This window comes from Pseudonaja textilis, chromosome 2 (assembly GCF_049901715.1).
Source record: "Pseudonaja textilis isolate UNSWEBS1 chromosome 2, rPseTex1.2, whole genome shotgun sequence".
Lineage (NCBI taxonomy): Eukaryota > Metazoa > Chordata > Lepidosauria > Squamata > Elapidae > Pseudonaja > Pseudonaja textilis.
In genome coordinates, this window is record NC_141991.1 from 13,174,979 (window position 1) to 13,196,057 (window position 21,079).

Below are 21,079 nucleotides of genomic sequence, written 5' to 3' on the forward strand. Positions count from 1 at the left end.
CACGCTCCTTTTCCACTACCAGTAAAGATGTTCCTTTATTGTTAGGAAGTTTTGTGAAACATCTCTTTAAGAAAAAATTGGACGACCATTTGTCTGAAATAGTACAGGGTTTCCTGCTTGCGCAGGGGGTTGGACTAGAAGACCTCCAAGATTCTTCCCAACTCTGCTGTTCTGTTATTGAACTGGAATTAATCTTCTGGAAACCTAAGATTATGACTCCTTAGATAGCCTTATTCTGCAGCTCCCTCTTTTGGATATTTGAAATGGGCCATTCTATCTTCCCATGCCCAATGAGCTAAGAACATGAGAAGTTATCTCTGAATAGTTTCTTTACTGTTGTCTATGGAGATTCCCAGTCATCCAGGTCATGGTTGTTCCAAAGGCAACTGCACTTCCTGTTTTTTCTTTGAAGACCTTTCATTTCTCAGAGCTGAAGAAGATTCTTGGATGAGAAGCAAAACATCTTCTAAGAAAAAACAAAGTCTAGTAGCCTCTCAAAGAAAACACCTTTACCTATTGTTGCTCACTTATGGACAGAAAACATGCCAGACCAAAGCACTTACCTGCATAACTATCAGATACACCAGGAGTCCTTGACTTAAACAACCATTCATTTAGTGAAAAAAAAGCACTAAAGAGCGATTTTCACACTTATAACCATTGTAACATCCAAGTGGTTGTGATCAAAATTCAGGCACTTGGCAATAGGTATGTATTTATGACATTTTGTGATCTTCCCAGTCAGCTTCTGAGATGCAAAGTCAGTTGGGAAGCCAGGTTCACTTAATGGCCACATGATTCACTTAACAACTGCAGTGAGTCACTTAACAGTTGTAGCCAAAAAAATGGCAACTGTCTTGCTCATCTATAGAAATTTTGGGCTCAATTATGGTCATAAATTGAGGATTTGCCTGTAATCTGCAAAATAGGAGGATTCCCCTTTCTTCTCTTTCTGCACACCAGAAATTCCAAGCTTCTTTGTCTCTTCCCTCCCTCCTATGACTCTGGCCTACATTCCATTGGTTCAGTCACTTTTCCACATAGCTAAATACAGGTAATCCTTGATTTACCGCCAAGGATCACTTAGCAATTGTTCCAAGTTACTTCAGGTTACCTACAATCCAAATTCAAAGTTCCAACAGTTGCCCCCCACCAAATCACATGATGAGGTATTCGACTCACGGGTGCATTTATAGCCATTTGTGGGGTCCCAGTCACGTGACTGCACTTTATGACAGTTTTGTCAAAAAAACCCGACACTTACTCCTGGTTATCTACAAAACCGCACCCAAAGCAAATCATTGGTCCACTTAACTTCCATAAACAAAAAAGGTCAGTCATGTGACTGGCTCCTTTTGCAGCTGATAGACTTACAATCATGATGGTAAGTTCTATTACTATCATTAGTTGACTACTTGTATACAGTGTCAACTATAAAACGTGTATACAAAATGGAGTAACTGCCGGAATCCTGACATACAGTTAAACTTTGGGGTACCCTATTCAATGTCTCTCATTGGTCTGGTGAAAAACATTATGAAAACTCAGGAATTGGTTTTCAAGTCGGTTGATGATCTACCTGATAGAATGTCTTTGAGCCCTTATTTTATTAGCTTGTAAATCAGAATCATATCTGTTGCAATGACACTATCTATTGAAAATGTTACCTGATGTAAAGATAAGCATAATCTGACAAAACCTGTTGACAAATGCATGCTGACCTCTGGTAAATTATTGCACTGTTTTTAAGGGACATAAAATCAGTGATGGGATTCAGCCAGTTCACACCAGTTCGGGAGAACTGGTTATTAACTTTCTGAGCAGTTTGGTGAACTGGTTGTTGGAAGAAATCAATAGGGCAGAGAACTGGTTGTTAAATTATTTGAATTCCATCACTGCATAAAATCATTTTTATGACCTACTATAGAATCCTCACAGGCATGTTTGTCTACATATGTGTTATTTTGGCTTATATACTAATGCATTTCCAGAAACTTGTCAATTTTGATACCACATTGATATATTTGCCCTCTTCCAATTTTTGGCAATTTACTCATTTTCCAGAATTTCTTAAAGAAAGTAGAGTACATAAGGCATAGTCCAACTAGCTTCTTCCAACTAATAAGTACACTAATTATAATTCTATCATGCCCAAACTGGACCTTTCCTTCAGTGTGTCCCATAAGATTTGGTGGATCTTTTTAAACAAAAGAAAAGAAAAACTAAAAATTGTGCATGATGATAATTGGGTTTGAATTATGCTGAAAATTGTGCAATTTTGATACCAGCAAAAATAATTTGGGGGTGTATCAAGATCTTTTTATTGTGGTAAGAGGAAAAAGAGTACTTACCTGGATGTAAATTAAAGGAATCTGACAGAAATAAAAAGAGAGAGAGAGAAGTCAGAAACTACAAGACAATGAATTATAATCTTATACACATGTACACATGAAGAGGAAATGTGAATATATGATATAGGTAATCTCTTCTGTTTGTGGGGCAATGGGGAATTTGTTGCAGTAGGAGCAGGGAAGTCAAATCCTGGTCCTCCTCAGGCCTAGAAAGTTCTGGGAGATTTTGGGTCAGTTCCTATTTCTCATCCCAACCATCCGAAAATGGTTAGGGGACTGGAGAATCAAACAAATGAAGAACAATTGTAAGAATTGGGTATGTCTACTTTAATGAAAATAAGGACTAAGGGTGATATGACAGCAGTGTTCTGATATCTAAGGGGCTGCCACTAAGAAGAAGAGGTCAACCTCTTCTCCAAAGCACCTGAAGGCAGAACAAGAAGCAATGGATGGGAACTAATCAAAGAGAGAAGCAACCTAGAATTGAGAAGTTTACTGATAGTGACAACAACTAATCAGTGGAATGGCTTGCCTTTAGAAGGTGTGGATGCTCCATCACTGGAGGTTTTTAAGAAGAGACTGGACAGCCATTTGTTTGAAAATATATAGGATCTCCTGTTTCAATGAGGTTGGACTAGAAGACCTCCAAGGTCCCTTCCAACTCTGGTATTCTACTATCCTTACAGGATTTTCATTGAGGGGAAAATGGGAGGAGGAAGCCACCTTGAGTTCCTGGACAAAAGGTAGTGTATAAAGCTAACAAATAATGGAAGAGGGAACACAGTTACAAATTGAAGGACTTAGTTTGTATTACATGTATTACTTGCATCTTCCTGACATGTCATTTTGATACCCATTGTGGCTTTTACAGATATGAAAGATCATTGTGCTTATATGTGTATATGATGAGATGCAAATTTATGTTATCGTTGTAAACCAGGATGTGCTCATGGGCATAGCCATCTTGATATGTTTAACTATTACTGCAGGAATTATATGAACATAGGAAAAAAAATGTATTATGCCAAGGCGAAACCTCAGTGAAGGCTGTAGCCTGCCAGGGAAGGGAATGAATAGCCATTGTACTCAGTCACAGCCTACCTTCTTATTTGCGGGACGGAAGTCTTCATGCAGACAGACAATGCGAATCTTCACTGTGAAAGGAAGAGGGACAGTATTGGCTTTGTGGCAACGTAACATCTGAAACCCAGCTTGGGTTTTATAAGGATAATAGCCCTAGATTCCTCCCAGGCATTTCTATCTGTTAAGTACAGTCAGCGGGTCCCATTAAGACACGAGGCTCGGGTGGTGAACAACAGCTCTTTATTAAGGAGGCAGATTCTGAGACAGCAAACCCAGCCGCGGCAGCCCTTTTTATAGAGCTGGCCACGGCTAGGCAGCCTATGACAGTCTTTCAAGCTTGCCATGCTTGGTTTTACCCAATCGCAGCAAACCCTGTACGAACCAATCAGAGATGTTCATATCGTCCAGTCACAGCCCGGGTTTCACGGACCAATCGGATTTGCAGGTCTACAAGCCTGTTTAGTATGGAACACTATCACCCATTCATAGATTTGGAGTGAAGGGAGAAGTCATCTATTCTGACTTCTAATGGGTACAAGATCAAGCCAAAATGGAATCTGCAGAGTGATTGACACCTAGGGAATGGCTTATTTGATGTATTGACTCATATTAGAATTTCTGTATATATACAGCACCACACAGCAAACAAAGAGTACAGTCACCGTGTGCTTTACTGCTCAACTATATTCTGTGACAGGAAATAGGAAACTCTACTCAGAACCAGAAAGCATAGAGATCCAAACTTGTAAATACTGCCATTTACTGGATGAATACTGCTGCTCATTCATTGCAGAATATCTATCCTGTGTTCCTTTGTGAAACTTGGTGTGACAAACAATCTATTAAAGCATTCAGATTTTAAAAATCTGCACGGATCCCCCTAAATTAGAATAAAATAAATAAATAATCTTCAACATGTGCCCCAAAATTAATTGGAGGTGATCTGGTCCTCCAGTGGGAAGTAATTTCTACATGGGGGGAAAAAGCCTGTTTTCATGCGCTTATGACTGCCTTCTCTCTGTCATTCCTTTACAAACCTCTCTACCATCTCACAATCAGAGAGGTTCAGAGAGGCAGTTCCCCCACTAACTGAGGACCAAGGAATGCAGGGTTTTATGGGGCAAACCCAGCACTTTGAATTGGCCTCCAAAAACTAGTGGCAACCAGCACAGATTTCTGGGGGATGTATGGCAAATTGAAATATCTCTGCAAAAGTGGAACCAATCACAGCTGCAAAGACCAAATAATATTACCAATTCCTTAGTACCCTTCTGGGTAAGGAGAGGATAGGAGATCACTTACATGTGCTCCAGATGACTGCTTCTTGAAAGACAGTGATTTTCCACAGGTTGGAGTGCCAGAAGACAAAGGGATTGACTATCTTGTTTGCAGTCACAATGAAGCTTTTTAAAGTTTGCAAGCCTCACTTTCTAATTGCTGAGTTTGCAAGCCTCACTTTCTAATTGCTTTCAGAAATTGCCTATTAACATCTTACAAAGCAACCACCATATCTTCTGCAAACCAGGCACCATTCACACTGCTGAAGCTTCTCCACTTTAGCAGCAAGTGGGCAGCTACCTTCTGAAGCAAATGAAGCTTTTGGATAATTGTAAAGGGCCACTCAAACCAGAGGCCACTGCAAGCGGTCCAAATTCAAATAATGTCAAATTTCTCACTGCAGGAGGCATCACTACTGCTGCAGTGGAGTGAAGGGTTCCCAGACTTTTTGTTACTGAACCAGACCCCTGATTTAATGGTTGTATCTCAGGAGGCCCCAAAAATGTTGTATCAAGGGTATCTGTGGGGTACATTGATCAAAAGTCTTCCAAATAGTGGGTGAGCTGTACTGATCTAACCTCTATCTCTGTTTGCAAAAGTACTAACCAGGTCCAACACAAGGCCACTTTGATCAAGTTGATCAAATGCAGCCATCTGTTTAGACTCTATGTGTGTGTGTGGATGTGTGTGCCTTTGACTCTGGTTGGACAATCATTTGTCTAATTGAACAACTATTTGACTGAAGTGGTTTAGGGCATGAGTGTCAAACTCGCCACATCATGTTGTGTCACCTGATGTTTTGTGACATTTTCCCCCTTCGTGGAGCTGAGGTGGGGGTGGCCTGCACATGATGCATCGGGTCCGCAGGCCGCCAGTTTGACATCCCTGGTTTAGGGTTTCCTGCTTGAGCAGGGTTTGGACTAGAAGACCTCCAAGGTCCCTATCAACTCTGTTATTCTGACTCAGCATTTACTTCTGAAGCCTGCCCAAATTAGTCCCTGTAGATTTTTTCACAAGATTTTAGAAAGGATTTGCCAGTGTCTGCTTCCCAGGGCTGAGAAAGAATGACTGTCCCAAGGTCACCCAGTTAGCTTTGTGCATAAGGCAGGACTACAATTCATAGTCCACCCCCCCCCCAGGTTCTAGCCTGGTGCCTTAACCACTGCACCAAACTGCCTATAACAGATGCAAAATATTGCAGAACAATCTGCCTTAGGAAAAGAAAGCTCATCTGCAAAAGAACCAGATAAACCAGATTTATCACAGAAATAAGAAATTTCCAATGGTTTGAAAGAGACTTGGCAAGGGACTACAGGTAGTCTTTAACTTACAACTTTTAGCAACCATTCCAAATTGCAACCGTGCTGAAAAAAAGTGTCTTGCAACCATTCCTCATACAACCATTGCAGCATCCCCATGGTCACGTGATGGTTGTACCATCCTGGGATCGCATATAGACATTTGTGACCTTCCCAGCTAACTTCCAACAAGCAAAGTCAAGGAGGAAAGCCAAGCTCCTGATTCACATGTATTCCTTGAGTTTTGACAGTTTAATTACCAAACATTCAAAATTACGAACTTCCCCCCACCCCCCAAAAAAATAATATTTACGACCTGGTTCCAAAGTTACGCATGTTGCAGCACCACAGTGATCATTCATCCTTACAACTGACTGCAGAGATGCTGCCTATTTCAATAAAGCCATGGGAAATGTGATGACCAAGGGCATGGCACAAAGGCAATACTGTCCCTTTAATACCTCCTTGAAAGCACAGCAAAACACACACAGTTGGGAAGATGCCAGGAACCCAGATAAGCCTCGACAATACCAAATAATCCACGATTTGCTCCCAACAGTTTGCTGTGCACATCTTCCCTCTTTAAACACTGTGTTCCCAGCTGCAGCTAATGAAGGGAATCAAGGCCTTTTCCTCCCCTGTAAGCCATGCAACTCACGTTGCTCCCTTCTCCATTACTTCCTGCGTGGTCTAGGATGAAGGTGGGGAGGCCTGGATCTTCCTCTGAATTCCCTCTCCCTTGTTCTACCTCTCCCCTGCTTTGCCCAGCCAGACTTTGCCCTTCCCCAGTTTCTTCCACAGCCAATGGAGCCACACTCCCACTCCCTGTCAGCTGTTCGGCCTCCCCCTCTGAATCAGATTCCAACAGGGGCATGACAGGAAATGGGGTGGGGAGGAGTAAGTGGAATTCAGGATGCTGGCAAAGTAGGACCAGTCTGTGGAGTCTTGGTGGGATAGGATAAGACGAGGAAGCAATAGTGTGGACCCCATGGACGCATGAGGTAATCTCAGTGAATCAGAGGAAGTCTTGGGTGACCTACTCCAGCACCAGGGCCACATGGTCTTCCCCCACCCCGAGATACCTCGTGGGCATTTAACGACATGCACATTCAATTAGCGAATTCATTGGGGAAAGCAGGGAGTGATCACATTCATTTATTCAATCAAATGAATCCTTGGGTTATGAATGTAATTAGCAGGCTCTGTTACATTCGTAACTCGAGGCTTACTTATAGCTGCAATGATTCACTTAAAAACCATGGCAAAAAAAAGATGATAAAATCAAGCATGACTCATTTAACTTGCTTAGCAATGGAAATTTTGATCCCAGTTGTGATTATACCCCTATCTCTACAATTTCTCCACTGGAAGGACCTCACTTACCTTCCTGTCCTGCCTTGTAGATGGGTTTGTCTGTCTGAACAAACAGTAGGTCACTTGGGTTTCTGATCGTGACCAATTCTTGTTGCATCACATTCAACGTTTCTCCCTTCAGCACCACTCTGAGAAGAACCTTGGAAAGGTCTGTAGAGTGGGAAGATCTTGGCAAATAGCTTGGAAAACTGCTTGAGGAACGATTCAACTTGGGAAGCTGGAGAAGAAACAGAGTAGTGTGAGAATTTTTCACAGTTCCTTTTGCAAGAATCTATAACCTCTTGCTTCACTTCCTGGACCTTTGTCAGTAATCATGGAGGGCAAAAAAGTCAAGATGGAGGCTACAACAATGCCATTGAAACCCTGCCCTTTTTTATATGAATAGCAGTAGCAATAGCACTTAGACTTCTATATTACTTCACAGTGCTTTTAAAGCCCTCTCTAAGCAGTTTACAGAATCAGCATGTTGCCCCCAACAATCTGGGTCCTCAATTTACCAACTTTGGAAGGATGGAAGGCTAAGCCAACCTTGAGACAGTGAGACTCAAACTGCTGGCGGTTGGTCGTCAGCAGAATTAGCCTGGAATACTGCATTCTAACCACTGTGCCATCAAGTTGTTATGAATTGTTAACATGTACAACAAGAGGAAAATTAGGTACAGCTGATCACAGAAATGACCTCTTTTACTTTAGTTATCTTTTCAGGCTTAATACATGATAGCGACCTCATTTTAGGTGACATATGTTTTATTTCATAGATATAATATCAAATGGCATGACCCGAAGTCCCTAATCGCCAGTCACACTGACAACAAACAACACTGGTTTGACTGGGACAAAGCCGAAGTCATCAGCCACACCAAAACCTGTCAGGGACATGAGTTTATCGATGCCTGGCATTCTACCAATGGGTCCATCAACAAACACATTGACGTAGAACGAGGGTATGAACCAATAAGAAAACAGACCATTCAAATGGACAAGAAAATTGACCATCCCCTCACTAGTTGGATTTTGCACCACTCAGAAGTCACAAGTCCAGAATCAGTCTTATGATTCAACCAGTCCCAAGACCAACCAACCACCCCGGACCTATATAAATGAAGAAGATACTTTCCCTAAAACTCTGCTGATGTTATCTAGTTTGGTAACAAAATGTCAGAGATCTAAGCAGCAAACTCTGAGGACGAACCTCTGCTTAAATCTACAATCCAAGCTACAAATATTCTCTACAATACATTGTAATAGCTTACATTTAGCCTTGCACAATCAGTACATGATTATTACAGCTAATCTGACTTTTTAAATGTGTTGCTTTATTTTTGTTCTGCTAGTATTTTCTCACGTCTACCTAATTATACTTTGTATTTTTTCCAAATTTGGTTTGTCATTGGCCAAGTAGCATTTCTCTGTCTGTGTTCCTTCTGAAATGATTTGAAATGCAGTTGCACCCTAAGATTGAATGTGTTTGGTTTTGCAACCATACTGTCAGGCTTCCAAGTGATGAAATCCATTTAAAAAGCAAAGAACAAAGTCCATCTTCCAAAACAATTTCTTTTATTTAAGAAAGCATCAAATTGGCAAAGTCCATGGTAATTCCAGATCTGACACAACCCAGAATTACCCCCACAATATCAGAAGTTAGAAACAACCTCCAAAAGTTACATTCTCTAATAGAAATAATTCCACATTGCTTGATGTCATAAATCTCTACTTCAAGGAACCTGAACACAGCTCATTTTTCCACGGGAAGAAGAATCTCCTAGCCTAATCAACTCTCCCTATCTCCTCTTCTCCCCCATTAGGAATGTGGCAAGCCCAAAACCCTTCCCCCACGATCACCAAAAAGAAAGTAAGAAAAAGAATATATGCTAAGTTTAACTAAAATGGCTATACATATGTCAATTTCGGGCTTGACACATATCACACTGCTGGCTCCTATTTAGCCACTTTGGGAAGAAAAGTAGAATACATACATCATTTTTATATGACACATGCAAGTAAGGAGCTCCTACCTGGAAGGAAACACATTGGAAGATGTCCTTTCCAGCCACCATGTCCACTTCAGTCAAGCTTATGTTCTTGTTCTCAAATTCTATGGTGATGCTCAAAGTCGCGGTCTCGTTTAAATGGATCATCTGGACACAAACATTCTCAGGGGTCTTTGTATGGATCACAGAGGGCACCAAGATCAAGTATTGCCTGAAATGCGGGAAAGTCAAAAGGATTTATCAAGAGAGTGACATGGATGCCCTGTAACTGGGGTAGGCTTCACTACAGAGAGTGCATCCATGCATCCTCTACAGAGAGTGCACCCATGCATCTAAAATAAATTTTTGGATGGATTAATTATCAATTTTGGCAATGGGATGAAGGAAGGCAGACAGGCAGGCAGGAAGGCTCTTAATGGCTATGTGCATTAACATTTCTTGTCTCTTGAGAGGTGCAAGAAAAAATACTGTTCCTTCTCTCAATACTATTGACCCTGGGCAAATAGATTTGGTGGGCTGCTTTGCCCTAAACCAGCCAAACATGTATAAATGAAGAAGTGATAGAGCAGAAGATATGAATATTTTACCCTGTGGTGTACAATACCTGTCTCAGAATGACTTCCCTTAGATTCTAAAAGTTATTTCTGTTCTCTTATCTAAATGGGATAATGTTCTCTGTTTCTTTTCAAAGTAGGCACTCACCTTGCCTAGTTTGAAAAAACTAGCCAGGACAATCCGTCTTCAGTTAAATGTCTAATGTCCTGATTGAAATACCATGGGAGGCTACCATGAGAACATAGCCTGAAGATTAAAGGAACTGGACAGGAGAATTAAATATCAGGAGATGATATTGTCTGTGAAATCAACTTTTGGAAACTTACTGTCCTAGAGCAGCAGTTGGAATCCCTGCTTAAACAGAAATTAACAGAATAACAGAGTTGGAAAGGGACCTTGTGGGTCTTCAGGAGAGGAGACCATATACCATTCTGGACAAATGACTGTCAATCTCTTGTACTACTCGGGAGATCCTGAGGACACAGATAAACCTCCAAGTCCTTCAATGATCCTCTAAAACAGGGGTCCCCAAACTTGGCAACTTTTAAGACTTGTAGACTTCAGTTCCCAAAATTCTCCAGCCAGTTATGCTGGCTGGAGAATTTTGGGAGTTGAAATTCGCAAGTCTTAAAGTTACCAAGTTTGAATCAAGTCAGAGCTGAAGAAAGCTTCTTGAATGAGAAATGAAATGTCTTCAAAGAAAAACCAAAAATCCAGTTGCCTCTTGAAAAAGCACCTCTGGGATAACCATGACCTGGATGACTGAGAATCTCCACAGACAATTGGACTGGATCTTTGATTAAATTTTTGCCATGAACTTGTAAATTGATTTTTGCAAGAAAACGCTATAACCATATGCTTTGTAAATTGGAAGTGCAAAAAAAAAATTGGAATGGAAAGCAATGGAGCCAAACTACTTATTCCTCTAAACTTGTCAGTTTCTATCCACCGTAGGAATTAGTAGATAAAATATCCTGGGCGCAAATGTATAGTTTAGCTTCAGCTTCTAGGAAATGAAAGCACTTCTGAAAGTATACATTTTGCTAAGCAAAATCAGTTGATTAACTGAACTAGGCAAATGACTTAACAGGGTCCTAAATTCCATAACCAAGTATGCTGATCTAAATTGGCTGTTCAGCTGCTTAATTTCTTTAGGTCAGTGAGATCCTGTGATTATATTCACACAACCTGCTAAACATAGTTAGATTTAATCTTGGTTAGGTGTCTTTGTGATTTACCCTCTTGTCAAACCCATCCTGGTTGATTGTTGATCTAACATATTGAGCAAATCCAGAAAAACAGTAACCAGATAAATGTTGTGAGAACCCAGCAATCTTGTTAATTCCTCCATGACCTCAGTGGGAAGATGTGTGCATAAAGAGTGAGACAGGGGGATGCATAACTGTCCACATAATGAGACCTCGTTTTATTATACTAATTGAGAGGAGGGAAATCTCCATTTTGCAGGAAATCTATTGGATTACAGCTGTGGTTTTCAATCTGCGTGTGGACTTCATATGTGTGGACTTCAACTCCCAGAATTCTCCAGCCAACCATGGGAAACTAGAGCAAAACTAACACTGAATTAGAGAGGGCTATTACAAAACTAAACCACCCCATCATATTGTTGAATGGGAGTCACCCAAAATTTGTTTTAAGAGGAGCAGCTCTATAAATAGTCCCAATAAATAAATAAACAAATAAGCTGATGTAATGACACCAATATTGCTGTTTTGCACATTTATATCATTTTATAAGTTACATCATGAAACCAGAAGAAGTAGACGTCTGTTGCATCAAGAACAGGATTAAAGTGAGATATTGTTCTATTATAATCAGTCATCACTCGTGGAATTAAAAAAGGCATGTTGATTTATCTGTCATAAGATGAAGGTATAAAACCAGAACTGATTTTTATTTGAAAATAAAATGAATGCCAGAAATCACAGGGTGTGTGATTAATAAATGAGAAAGACATGGAGCCTGTTCTATCATCAGAACAAAGCAGTGTCGACACCGGAGTTGAGTTCAGCTCTTTATTGAACTACCAGTAACTTCAACTAAAGACGAGCTGCAGCAGCCCTTTTTATAGTGGCTGCTCATGGCTCGCAATCAATGGCACTTATTTAAAACTCCCGCCGCTTAGGCGGCCAATCGGAACTGTTCTTATCCACCAATCACTCAGTGGCAGTATCTGTCCAATAGTGTTACGAGTATGCAAACCAAGTACATAACACCCCTCCCCTCTTGGTTTGATCCACGGTTACGTGATGTAGTCGCATAAGTAGGCGGGGCTTTTGTGGGTCCTAGTTGACCTGCGCACTTCAGTCTCTGCGTTGCCTTCAGTCGGTTCGGACAGGCTCACCGTCTCTCCTGTTCTTCTCCCTGAAACCTCCTGGAAGGGTGAGTCAGACTTGCCACTCCCGCCGTGCCTTGTTCGGTTGGTTGAACGGGCATCGTCGTTCCCTCCTGGCATGCTTGGGCAGGTAGAGTCAGCTTGGCCGCTCCTTCCCTGGATTTCCTTCAGCTCTCTTCTTTGGAATTCGTCAATTGGTAAGTAGTTTTTATTTCTTTTTGGGTTTTCAGTTTCTGGTTAGTGGTTTGCTAATGGAGGGTTTTCCTTTCCTTTATTATTTAATGGTTCCCCCCCCCCCCTCTGGTTTTATTATTATTGTCTATTGGGTTTTGTGGATGTGTTTGCTCCATGTTCCGGGGTGTGTCGGTGTTGCATTCGATGTGCCGTGATTGTAGTTGGTCGATGTGTCTTTTCCATGTTCTGCCATTGGTTGTCTCTAGCCGATACGATCAGGGGCCTGTGATCTGTGTTATTGTGGCCGGTAACCACAATGGGTCTCCGGTAAGATTTTTTGCATATACCAGGTCACCTGGTATGAACGTGCGGTACTTACTAGAGGAGTCTGGTGGTTTCTCGGGTTTGTAGGTAGGGTGTAATCTGTCCAGATGAGTGCACAATTTTCTGCCCCTTAAAAGTTCAGCTGAGCTCTTGTTTGTTGATGTGCATGGCGTTATATGTTGAATGGTGAGCACGGTGTTGATTTTGTCTTGCATGTTGCCTCCTTCAATTTTTTCTAATGCTTCTTTTGTTTAATGAGCCATGCGTTCCGCACTTCTGTTCGCCGCCAGGTGGGCTGGTGCTGTCAAAGCATGTTGTATACCTTGCTCTGCGAGGAATTGTTCAAAAGCTAAAGCTGTGAACTGTGGGCCATTGTCCGATATTACTACATCTGGTAGACCATGAGTGGCGAAGAGTTTCTTTAGTTGTTTAGTGACGGTTTCAGTCATTGTTGAATTCATGATGCTGACCTCTAACCAGTTCGAGTAGGAATCAACGATGATTAAAAATGTATATCCCTTTGTAGGTCCAGTGAAGTCTATGTGGATCCTTGACCAGGGGCCTCTGGGTGTCTCCCAGTCAAGGACCGGTGCTAAAGGGGGGGTAGGTCTGGACAACTGACATATATGACATGTTCTTACCTAGGTTTTGATGTCTTTGTCAATTCCTGGCCACTAGACATAGCTTCTGGCCAGGGACTTCATTTTTACCATGTCCGGGTGTCCCTCATGTAACATGTTCAGTACATCTTCTTGTAATTTTCATGGAACAACAACCCTATCTCCCCACAAAATGCATCCTTTTTCAATTGACAGCTCAGTTTGGCAGTTTTTAAATGGTTTAAAAGTCTCATTTTTGTTGTTTTCCTGCCAACCCCTCCCTACCCAGTTTAGGACCATTAGTGCATCTTTAGCGGTTTCCTTTGCAATGTCCGATGCGGTGATAGGCAGGTTTGATATTGTTTCAATTTGCAGGGTGCTTGTTGTGGGAGCTGGGTCATCGTCATGGTCTGGTAGGGGTGAGCAGCTTAATGCGTTGGCGTGGGGTATGGCTTTTCCTGGCCGATAGACGAGCTTGTAATTGTAGGCTGCAAGAAATTCCGACCACCTTGTCATTCTTGGAGACAGGATGTTGGGAGTGGCCCTGTTTCCCGCCAGGATTCCTAGCAGTGGCTTGTGGTTGGTAATTAAAGAAAATATCCTACCATAAAGGTATTCGTGAAAATGTTTTACCCCCGAGATAGCAGCCAAGGCTTCTCTATCCAGTTGTCTGTAGTTTCTTTCAGCTTTGGATAGCGTTTTGGAATAAAAGGTGATTGGTGCCTTCCTGCCATCAGGTAGTGTGTGGCTAAGTATTGTGCCTATACCGAATGGTGAAACGTCGCAGGTGACAGTCAGTGGTAGCGTATCGCTATATTGGATTAATACAGATTTTGATGTAATTAAGTCCTTAATTCTTTGGAATGCAGCTTCTTCTTGTCAGCCCCATTTCCAAATTAATGAGTCCCAAGAATGCCTGCAAATCCATTTTGTTTTGGGGTCTGGGTGCTTCTTTTATTGCTCGTATTTTTTTTTCTTTTTTGGTGGGGTGGATTCCTGCTTCATCAATAAGGTATCCTAGGAACTCAACCTGATTTGTGGCAAGTTGGCATTTTTCTTTTTTGACCTTTAGTCCTGCTTCTCTAAACTTTTGTAAGACTGCCCGTAGCAGTTTGTCCTTTAGTTGTTTTTTATTTCTGGCTGATATCAATACATCATCAAAATAGGGAACCACCCCTTTTAGTCCTTGGAGGAGGCATTCCATTAGGCTTTGGAAAACACTGGGGGCCATGGTGACACCGAATTATAATCTGTTGCATTTAAAAGCCCCCCCTATGTGTTATGATAGTTTGTGCCTCTGCCGTCTCGGAATCAACCGGCAATTGTTGATATGCCTGTGCGAGATCGAGCTTTGCAAAAATTTTTCCTCCCCCCCCAATGAATGCAAAAGGTGCTGGACTACTGGAACGGGGTATGCGCTCTGCTGCAATGCATGGTTCAGGGTGGCCTTATAGTCACCACAGATGCGCACAGACCCATCTGATTTCATGGGAGTCACAATCGGGGTTTCCCATCTTGCATGGTCAATTGGCTCTAACACCCCTTGTGTGATGAGTTTGTTCAGCTGCTCATCGATTTTTGGCTTTAACGCAAAGGGGAAGCGCCTGGCTTTTAACCTGATGGGGGCCATGTTCGGGTTTAGGCTAAATGAGATAGGGTCGCACGGTACTTGCCTAAGGTCCCATCGAATACGTCTTGGAATTCCTCCATCAGGTCTTTTTCCTAGTCTGTTTTGATGACGCTGTTAATTCCTGTCACTCCAATTCCCAGAGGCACGAACCATTCTAAACCATGCAGGCTGGGGCGGTCTTGGTCAATGATGGTTAATGGAAGAATTTCAGTGTGTTTCTTGAAATTTACCTTGAAATGTCCCAATCCGACTACTGGAATCCTGTTTCCTTGGTAATCTTTTAACGTCAGGCTTTGCTCTTCGAGTTCTTTTCGTCGTATGTCTGGTATCAAGTTTTTTATTGTGTTCCATGATACCATTGACAGATATGAGCTGGAATCTACTTCCAATTCACATGGCTTCCCTTCTATCTTGACATTTATTCAAACCTTCTTAGCAGCAGTTGCTCTGGCGTTACCGATAATAAGTGTCTGATGTGTTTCTTCCTTCTCATTGAGTCACTGACCTCTATTTTCCCGGATCCAACGAGTTCTGGTTGGCTTTTCCTTGGTTCTGCGGGGGGGGGGTACTGCCTCACCTCTTTGGACTATAGCTCTTTTTGTTTCGGCAGACCCTTGCAATGTGCCCCCGTTTTTCACAGTATCTGCAGATGGCATCCAGAAAACGGCACTCAGAATGCAGGTGATTTCCTCCACACCTGGCACATTGGAAATCAAGTTTCCTCCCTCTTCTTTCTCGCCGGTTCTGCTCTGATTGAAGTCTGTTTACCTCCTCATCTTCTCCCTCAGAGTCGGTTGATGACTCGATGTCTTCATGGTGGGTGGTTGCGGTAGTGTGTTTCTGGGTACCTTCCGCTTTCTTTTCTCTGCTCTGGTTTGGACTGTTAGCTGTATTCATCTGCTTCATTTTCACCGCGGATTTTTTTGCTGCTTCAGCTGCAGTTGCTTCAGCAATGGCTTCATTTATGGTAATGTTGGGTTGATTAAGTAGTTTGCTCTGCAGGGTAGCATCTCTCAATCCAAGGACTATGCGATCCCTCATGGCTTCATCCATGTTGAGGAACTCGCATGCCTCTCCAACATCCCTTAGTGCTGCTACAAAGTCTTCAATACTCTCGCCTTCTTTTTTTAAAAAAACAATTTTATTGGTTTTTTAACAAACAAACAAAACATAAAAGCATCAGCTCTCTTCCATACTTATATACAAACAGTGTGTCGGTTGATTCATCAGTTTTGTGCATTCATTTCGTAGTCACAATTACAATTACATTACATAATAACTCTTATTATCAATCCAAACTTATCTGTCCTCATATCATTATTGAAAGAAAAAAAAAGATTTGACTATACTTTTATTCAATCATGGCTCATGAGATAACTATAATTTAAGTAATTTATTCTATAACAAATCATATGATCATACCAATTCTATCCTAAGAAAAAAGAAAAAAAAACATTTTATAAGTGTAATGTCAAGTAACAAAAGAAAAAGAAGAAGAAAAGTCAATAATATTCCTTATTAACTAACATTCTAAATATTCTATTTTTGTATTTCATCATCCAGCCATTGATAGAAAAGGTCTCAAATTGTATAAAATTGTTTATCTTCTTGCTCTCTAATTTCAAATGTCAATCTACTCATCTCAGCACATTCCAATATTTTCTTAATAACTTCCTCCTGCAATGGAATTTTCTCATTTTTCCAATTTTTTCCAAAAAAAACCCCTACATTCTGCTTTCTGCTGTGGGCAAAAGGCCATCAAGCCTCTTTTGAATCATTAACTCTTTGTAAAATGTAACTAAACAGGATTTTGGACCTGCATTAGGATAACCAAGGTATATTGTCACTTTAATTTGTTATTTTGGATCTTCCCGGGTTCTATGAACCCAGCCTACTTGATTAGCCATGGTTCAATAAATTTGGAAACTCAGAAAAGTATTATTTCTGAGTCCTAATTAAACCATCTTAATGGAACAGTTTGTGTATTTGGCTATGTCTCAAAAATAGGCACCAACAAAATTTTCTAGAAATAAGAGATACTGATGGTTCATAATCTGACTTTTCCTCCTTACATTGGGCTCTTGAATAAATTCCTATCAGAAAAGGCAGCTGTGAAGCCTTTGGGGTTTGAAATGCCCAAAGGGGCTTTGAAATGTGCTATCTGCAACAACAGAATCTAGCAAAAAGACACAGCCGCTTTAAAGAGTTGCAGATAAAACCTGCATTACTACCCCATCACTCCCAGCTTTTTGCCTTTGAATGTTGAACATTGCATAGCATAGCTATAGCAAACCCATTAGCAGATTTAACAGATAATCAGAGTTGGAAGGGACCTTGTAGGTCATCTAGTCCAACCCCCCCCCCCCAAGTGGGGCACCCTACTCCATTTCTGACAAATGGCAGTCCAATCTCTTCTTGAAAGTCTCAAGTGATGGCGCTCCCACAACTTCCGAGGGCAACTTCTGTTCCATTGGTTGATTGTTCTCACTGTCAGAAAGTTTCTCCTTGTTTCCAGGTTAAATCTCTCTTAGTTCAGTTTCCATCCATTATTCCTTGTCTGGCCTACAGGTGCCTTGGAAAATAGCTTTACTCCTCCCTCTCTGTGGCAGCCCCTCAAATATTGGAAAACCGCTATCATGTCTCCCCTGGTCCTTCTCTTCACTAGACTAGTCAAGCCCAGTTCCTATAACCATTCTTCGCATGTTTTAACTCCCAGTCCCCTAATCATCCTGGTTGCTCTTCTCTGTACTTTTTCTAGAATCTTTTTTATAGTGTGGTGACCAAAACTGGATGCAGTACTCTAGGCGTGGTCTTACTAAGGCTTTATAGAGTGGTATTAGTATTTTCCTTGATCTTGATTATATCCCTCTGTTAATACAATTTAGGATTGCATTAGCTTTTTTGGCTGCTGCTGCACACTGCTGGCTCATATTTAGCTGGTTGTCCACTAAGACTCCAAGATCCCTCTCACAGTTACTGCTATTGAGCCTGGTTTCACCCAGTCTATATGTGTACTTTTGGTTTTTCTTGCCTAAGTGTAGGACTTTACTTTTCTTTACATTGAATTTCATTTTATTAGGAATGTTTGTTTCACCTAATGAAAAAAACATTGGTTCCTCTAACTACTTTTTGATGGCCTACAAAGAACAACTTAAATGTTTTTCGGGCAACTCATGAGAACTCTAGATTGCTATTCTCCAAAGCATGTGAGGGTAAGACAAGAAGCAAGGGGTGGAAACTAATCAAGGAGAGAAGCAACCTAGAACTAAGGAGAAATTTCCTGACAGAACAATTAATCAGTGGAACAACTTGCCTCTAGAAGTTGTAAATGCTCCAACACTGGAAATTTTTAAGAAGAGATTGAATAACAATTTGTCCTGCCTAAGCAGAGGGTTGGACTAGAAGACCTCCAAGATTCCTTCAAACTCTGTTATTCTGTTCTGTTCTCCCTCTGGCCCGAGTTGGTTGCTGGATCTCTAATTAATTTCTCTAATCCTCTGTGCTAAACAAAAACCAGCTGTTGCCATGCTGGGGCAGCAGTTATATAATGACTCTACTGTTGATTATGTGAATTCCCTACTTGCAAACTTGCAAAGAAAAAAGAAAGAAAGAACAAAGCCACAAGTGGAGATTTGGTGAGGAAAGAAGGAAGACAATAAGGTCCAACAAGTATCTTACTGTTCAGTGTTATCAGCCAAGGAAGTCTGAGGAAGAAGAGTCAATAACAGCAGCAGGGAGGGGCTGGGTACCCTCCAAATCCATCCCTTCCCCATGGTGGTTGGATGGCTGGTGGTATGCAAAGCAAAGGCCTCTGACTATTCTCCCTGCTGCTACTTATACTACCTGCAAACAGAGAAGATAAGAAATGGGTTGGAACAGATTGCAACAGCGAATTCTGTTTGCATTAATTGATCTTTCCAGTTGCTGAGAAAAAAGAGAATTAAATTGAGATAACTAAGTTGCCAAATTCTTTTCCAGCTCTGCTCTGCCTTATCAGTGAAAGTAAGAGAAATTAGCTGTGTAAGGTACCTTCCAACCAACTCATATTTGCCTAGTAGCAACACTGCCCACCTTCTGTGCTCCCCTTCTGGCAAACTGATGTCATGATTTTCTGACTGTAGCCCTTTAAAACCCACAGCCTTAAACACAAGTGCCCTTTTTCTACAGAGTACAGGTTTCAAAAAGATTTACATGTCTTGTGTACTTAACTAGCATGAATGTACCATGTCAAAAAAAAAAAAATCCCCAGTATTTCCTAGGACAACATCTCGGGTTCTGTGGGAAGCCCCATCCCCCAGAGAATGAAATATTTGGGGGAATATTAAGAGGGGGAGCATTATATTTTCCCAAAGGAGAAATGGAAAAACATGCTCTTAAAGGCAGAAAGCAGCCCCAATTTCCTGCGTAGTAAAACAGCCTCTAGCAGATGCCTGAAATCTTTAGAGATGGATATTTTGTGCCCATTAAGAAATCCAGGCCACCCTATTCAAAAACAAAAGACCTTCACCCACAGTTCTCCCAGATTGTGATTAAATTTTACAACCCCCCCCCCCCCAATTCTAAGGTCAGGACATGCCATTTAGGACATAATAGGATTAACCCACCACCATTGAAATATCAAGAGACACAAAAGCCCCTTCATTGCACAATCCCAATAACAGCTCATACTTCAAAGTCACAGAAACCTATAAAGATCCATCCAGTCATTCAACCAATTTGTCAGCTACCTCAGAACTGCATGCTGTGATTGGTTCTGTTCATCAATAAACATAGTCCTTCTTTCCAATCAGCCTCCATTTTGTTCATCAAATGTATATGGCCACCCATCTCACACAAAATGATTTGGGGAAGCATATCAAACTTATAAGTAAAATATTACACAAAACCAGTTAAAAACAATGAACATGGATAAAACAAGCCTACAAGAGGAAAAATATGAAGAATAGTGAAAGGACCTGGGCACGCTTAGCCTACAAGAGGGAAGATTGGAAGAAAGGTACATGAAACATGGTAGCAAGCATCTGAAGGTCCCACAAAGAAAGGAGTGGTTCTCTGTGCTGCTCTCAGCAACTTGGGGAGGATAAACCCAAGCCTTCAAAGATTGGAAAATGCTATCATATTTCTCCTCAGACCTGCTCTTCTTTGGGTTAAGCATGTCAGAATAATAAATAAGACAGTTGTATAGAAAACATGTCCTCCCCAGATTAAAATATTATTTATTCTTAATATTAAAAAGAGGAAGGCTAGAATATTTCACCCAAAGGAGAGAGGGAGAAAAATCTTAGCAAAGGCTAAGCCACCCCAGTCTTCCTGCCATAGGAAAACAGCCTCAAGCAGAAGCTTGAAGAGGCTGTTTTTTTTGTCATGGAGATTTTGTACTGATTCAGAAAGACTGGGCCAATCTATTTATAAGAAAAGCGAATCCAAATAACACAATTAGGCAAGCCAAAGCTGATAAGATTAGCTCAAACAAACACCTAGGAATTGCATTCCTCTTTTTGCCTGTAGAGCCAGCCATGACCCCTACATGACCTCATAGGGATCTGTCACCAGCCATTAAAATGTTAAATGACACATTCTTACACAGGAACAGGCATCTCGATCACAAAGCTCTAAAGAAGGTATAAGAGCCCACCTATCCTCAACCCCATTTTGTCAGCCCCCCCCACCAAAAAAAAAACACATGCTGCTGTCATTGAGGTTTCTGGCTACTAACTAAACAGACCTCTTTTCCGAAATGTGACCTGCCTCCATTTTATTTTCAGCATTTTTCTCCTGGCTTGAAACCTGAGCAAAGATTTATTCCAACAGTTGGAAGGGACCTTGGAGTTCTTCATTGGTCACCCTCGGAGTCGGGGAAGCTATTTTTCTGTTCTTTTTTTCTTTTAAAAATATCCTTCTCAATGAGGAGGCTCTTTTTCTGCTATGCTTTGAAAACAGTGGCTAACTTATACTTGATCAAAGGGTTTGTCCAGGTCACCTGCTGCATTTCATTTCATGGTAAGCAAAGATCCTTAACCTATTTGGCTCCTGTGCTCCATTCCCTCTGCTTCATGATAGTGTTTT

The 21,079-nt window shown here is 41.3% G+C and overlaps 1 protein-coding gene across 1 annotated transcript in view; it reads right to left on the reverse strand.

The window, feature by feature from the left end:
• LOC113451610 (alpha-2-macroglobulin-like) overlaps positions 1-18,823 on the reverse strand; it is an 83,413-nt gene extending 64,590 nt beyond the window's left edge. Inside the window, exons 1-5 of the mRNA XM_026722989.2 lie at positions 18,692-18,823; positions 9,400-9,586; positions 7,394-7,601; positions 3,453-3,505; positions 2,352-2,372 (exon numbers count right to left, since the gene is read on the reverse strand). Coding sequence (XP_026578774.2) covers positions 2,352-2,372; positions 3,453-3,505; positions 7,394-7,601; positions 9,400-9,586; positions 18,692-18,786 — 564 coding nt within the window. The 5' untranslated portion in view covers positions 18,787-18,823. The remainder of the gene's footprint in view (positions 1-2,351; positions 2,373-3,452; positions 3,506-7,393; positions 7,602-9,399; positions 9,587-18,691) is intronic.
• Between the last annotated feature and the right edge of the window lie 2,256 nt (positions 18,824-21,079).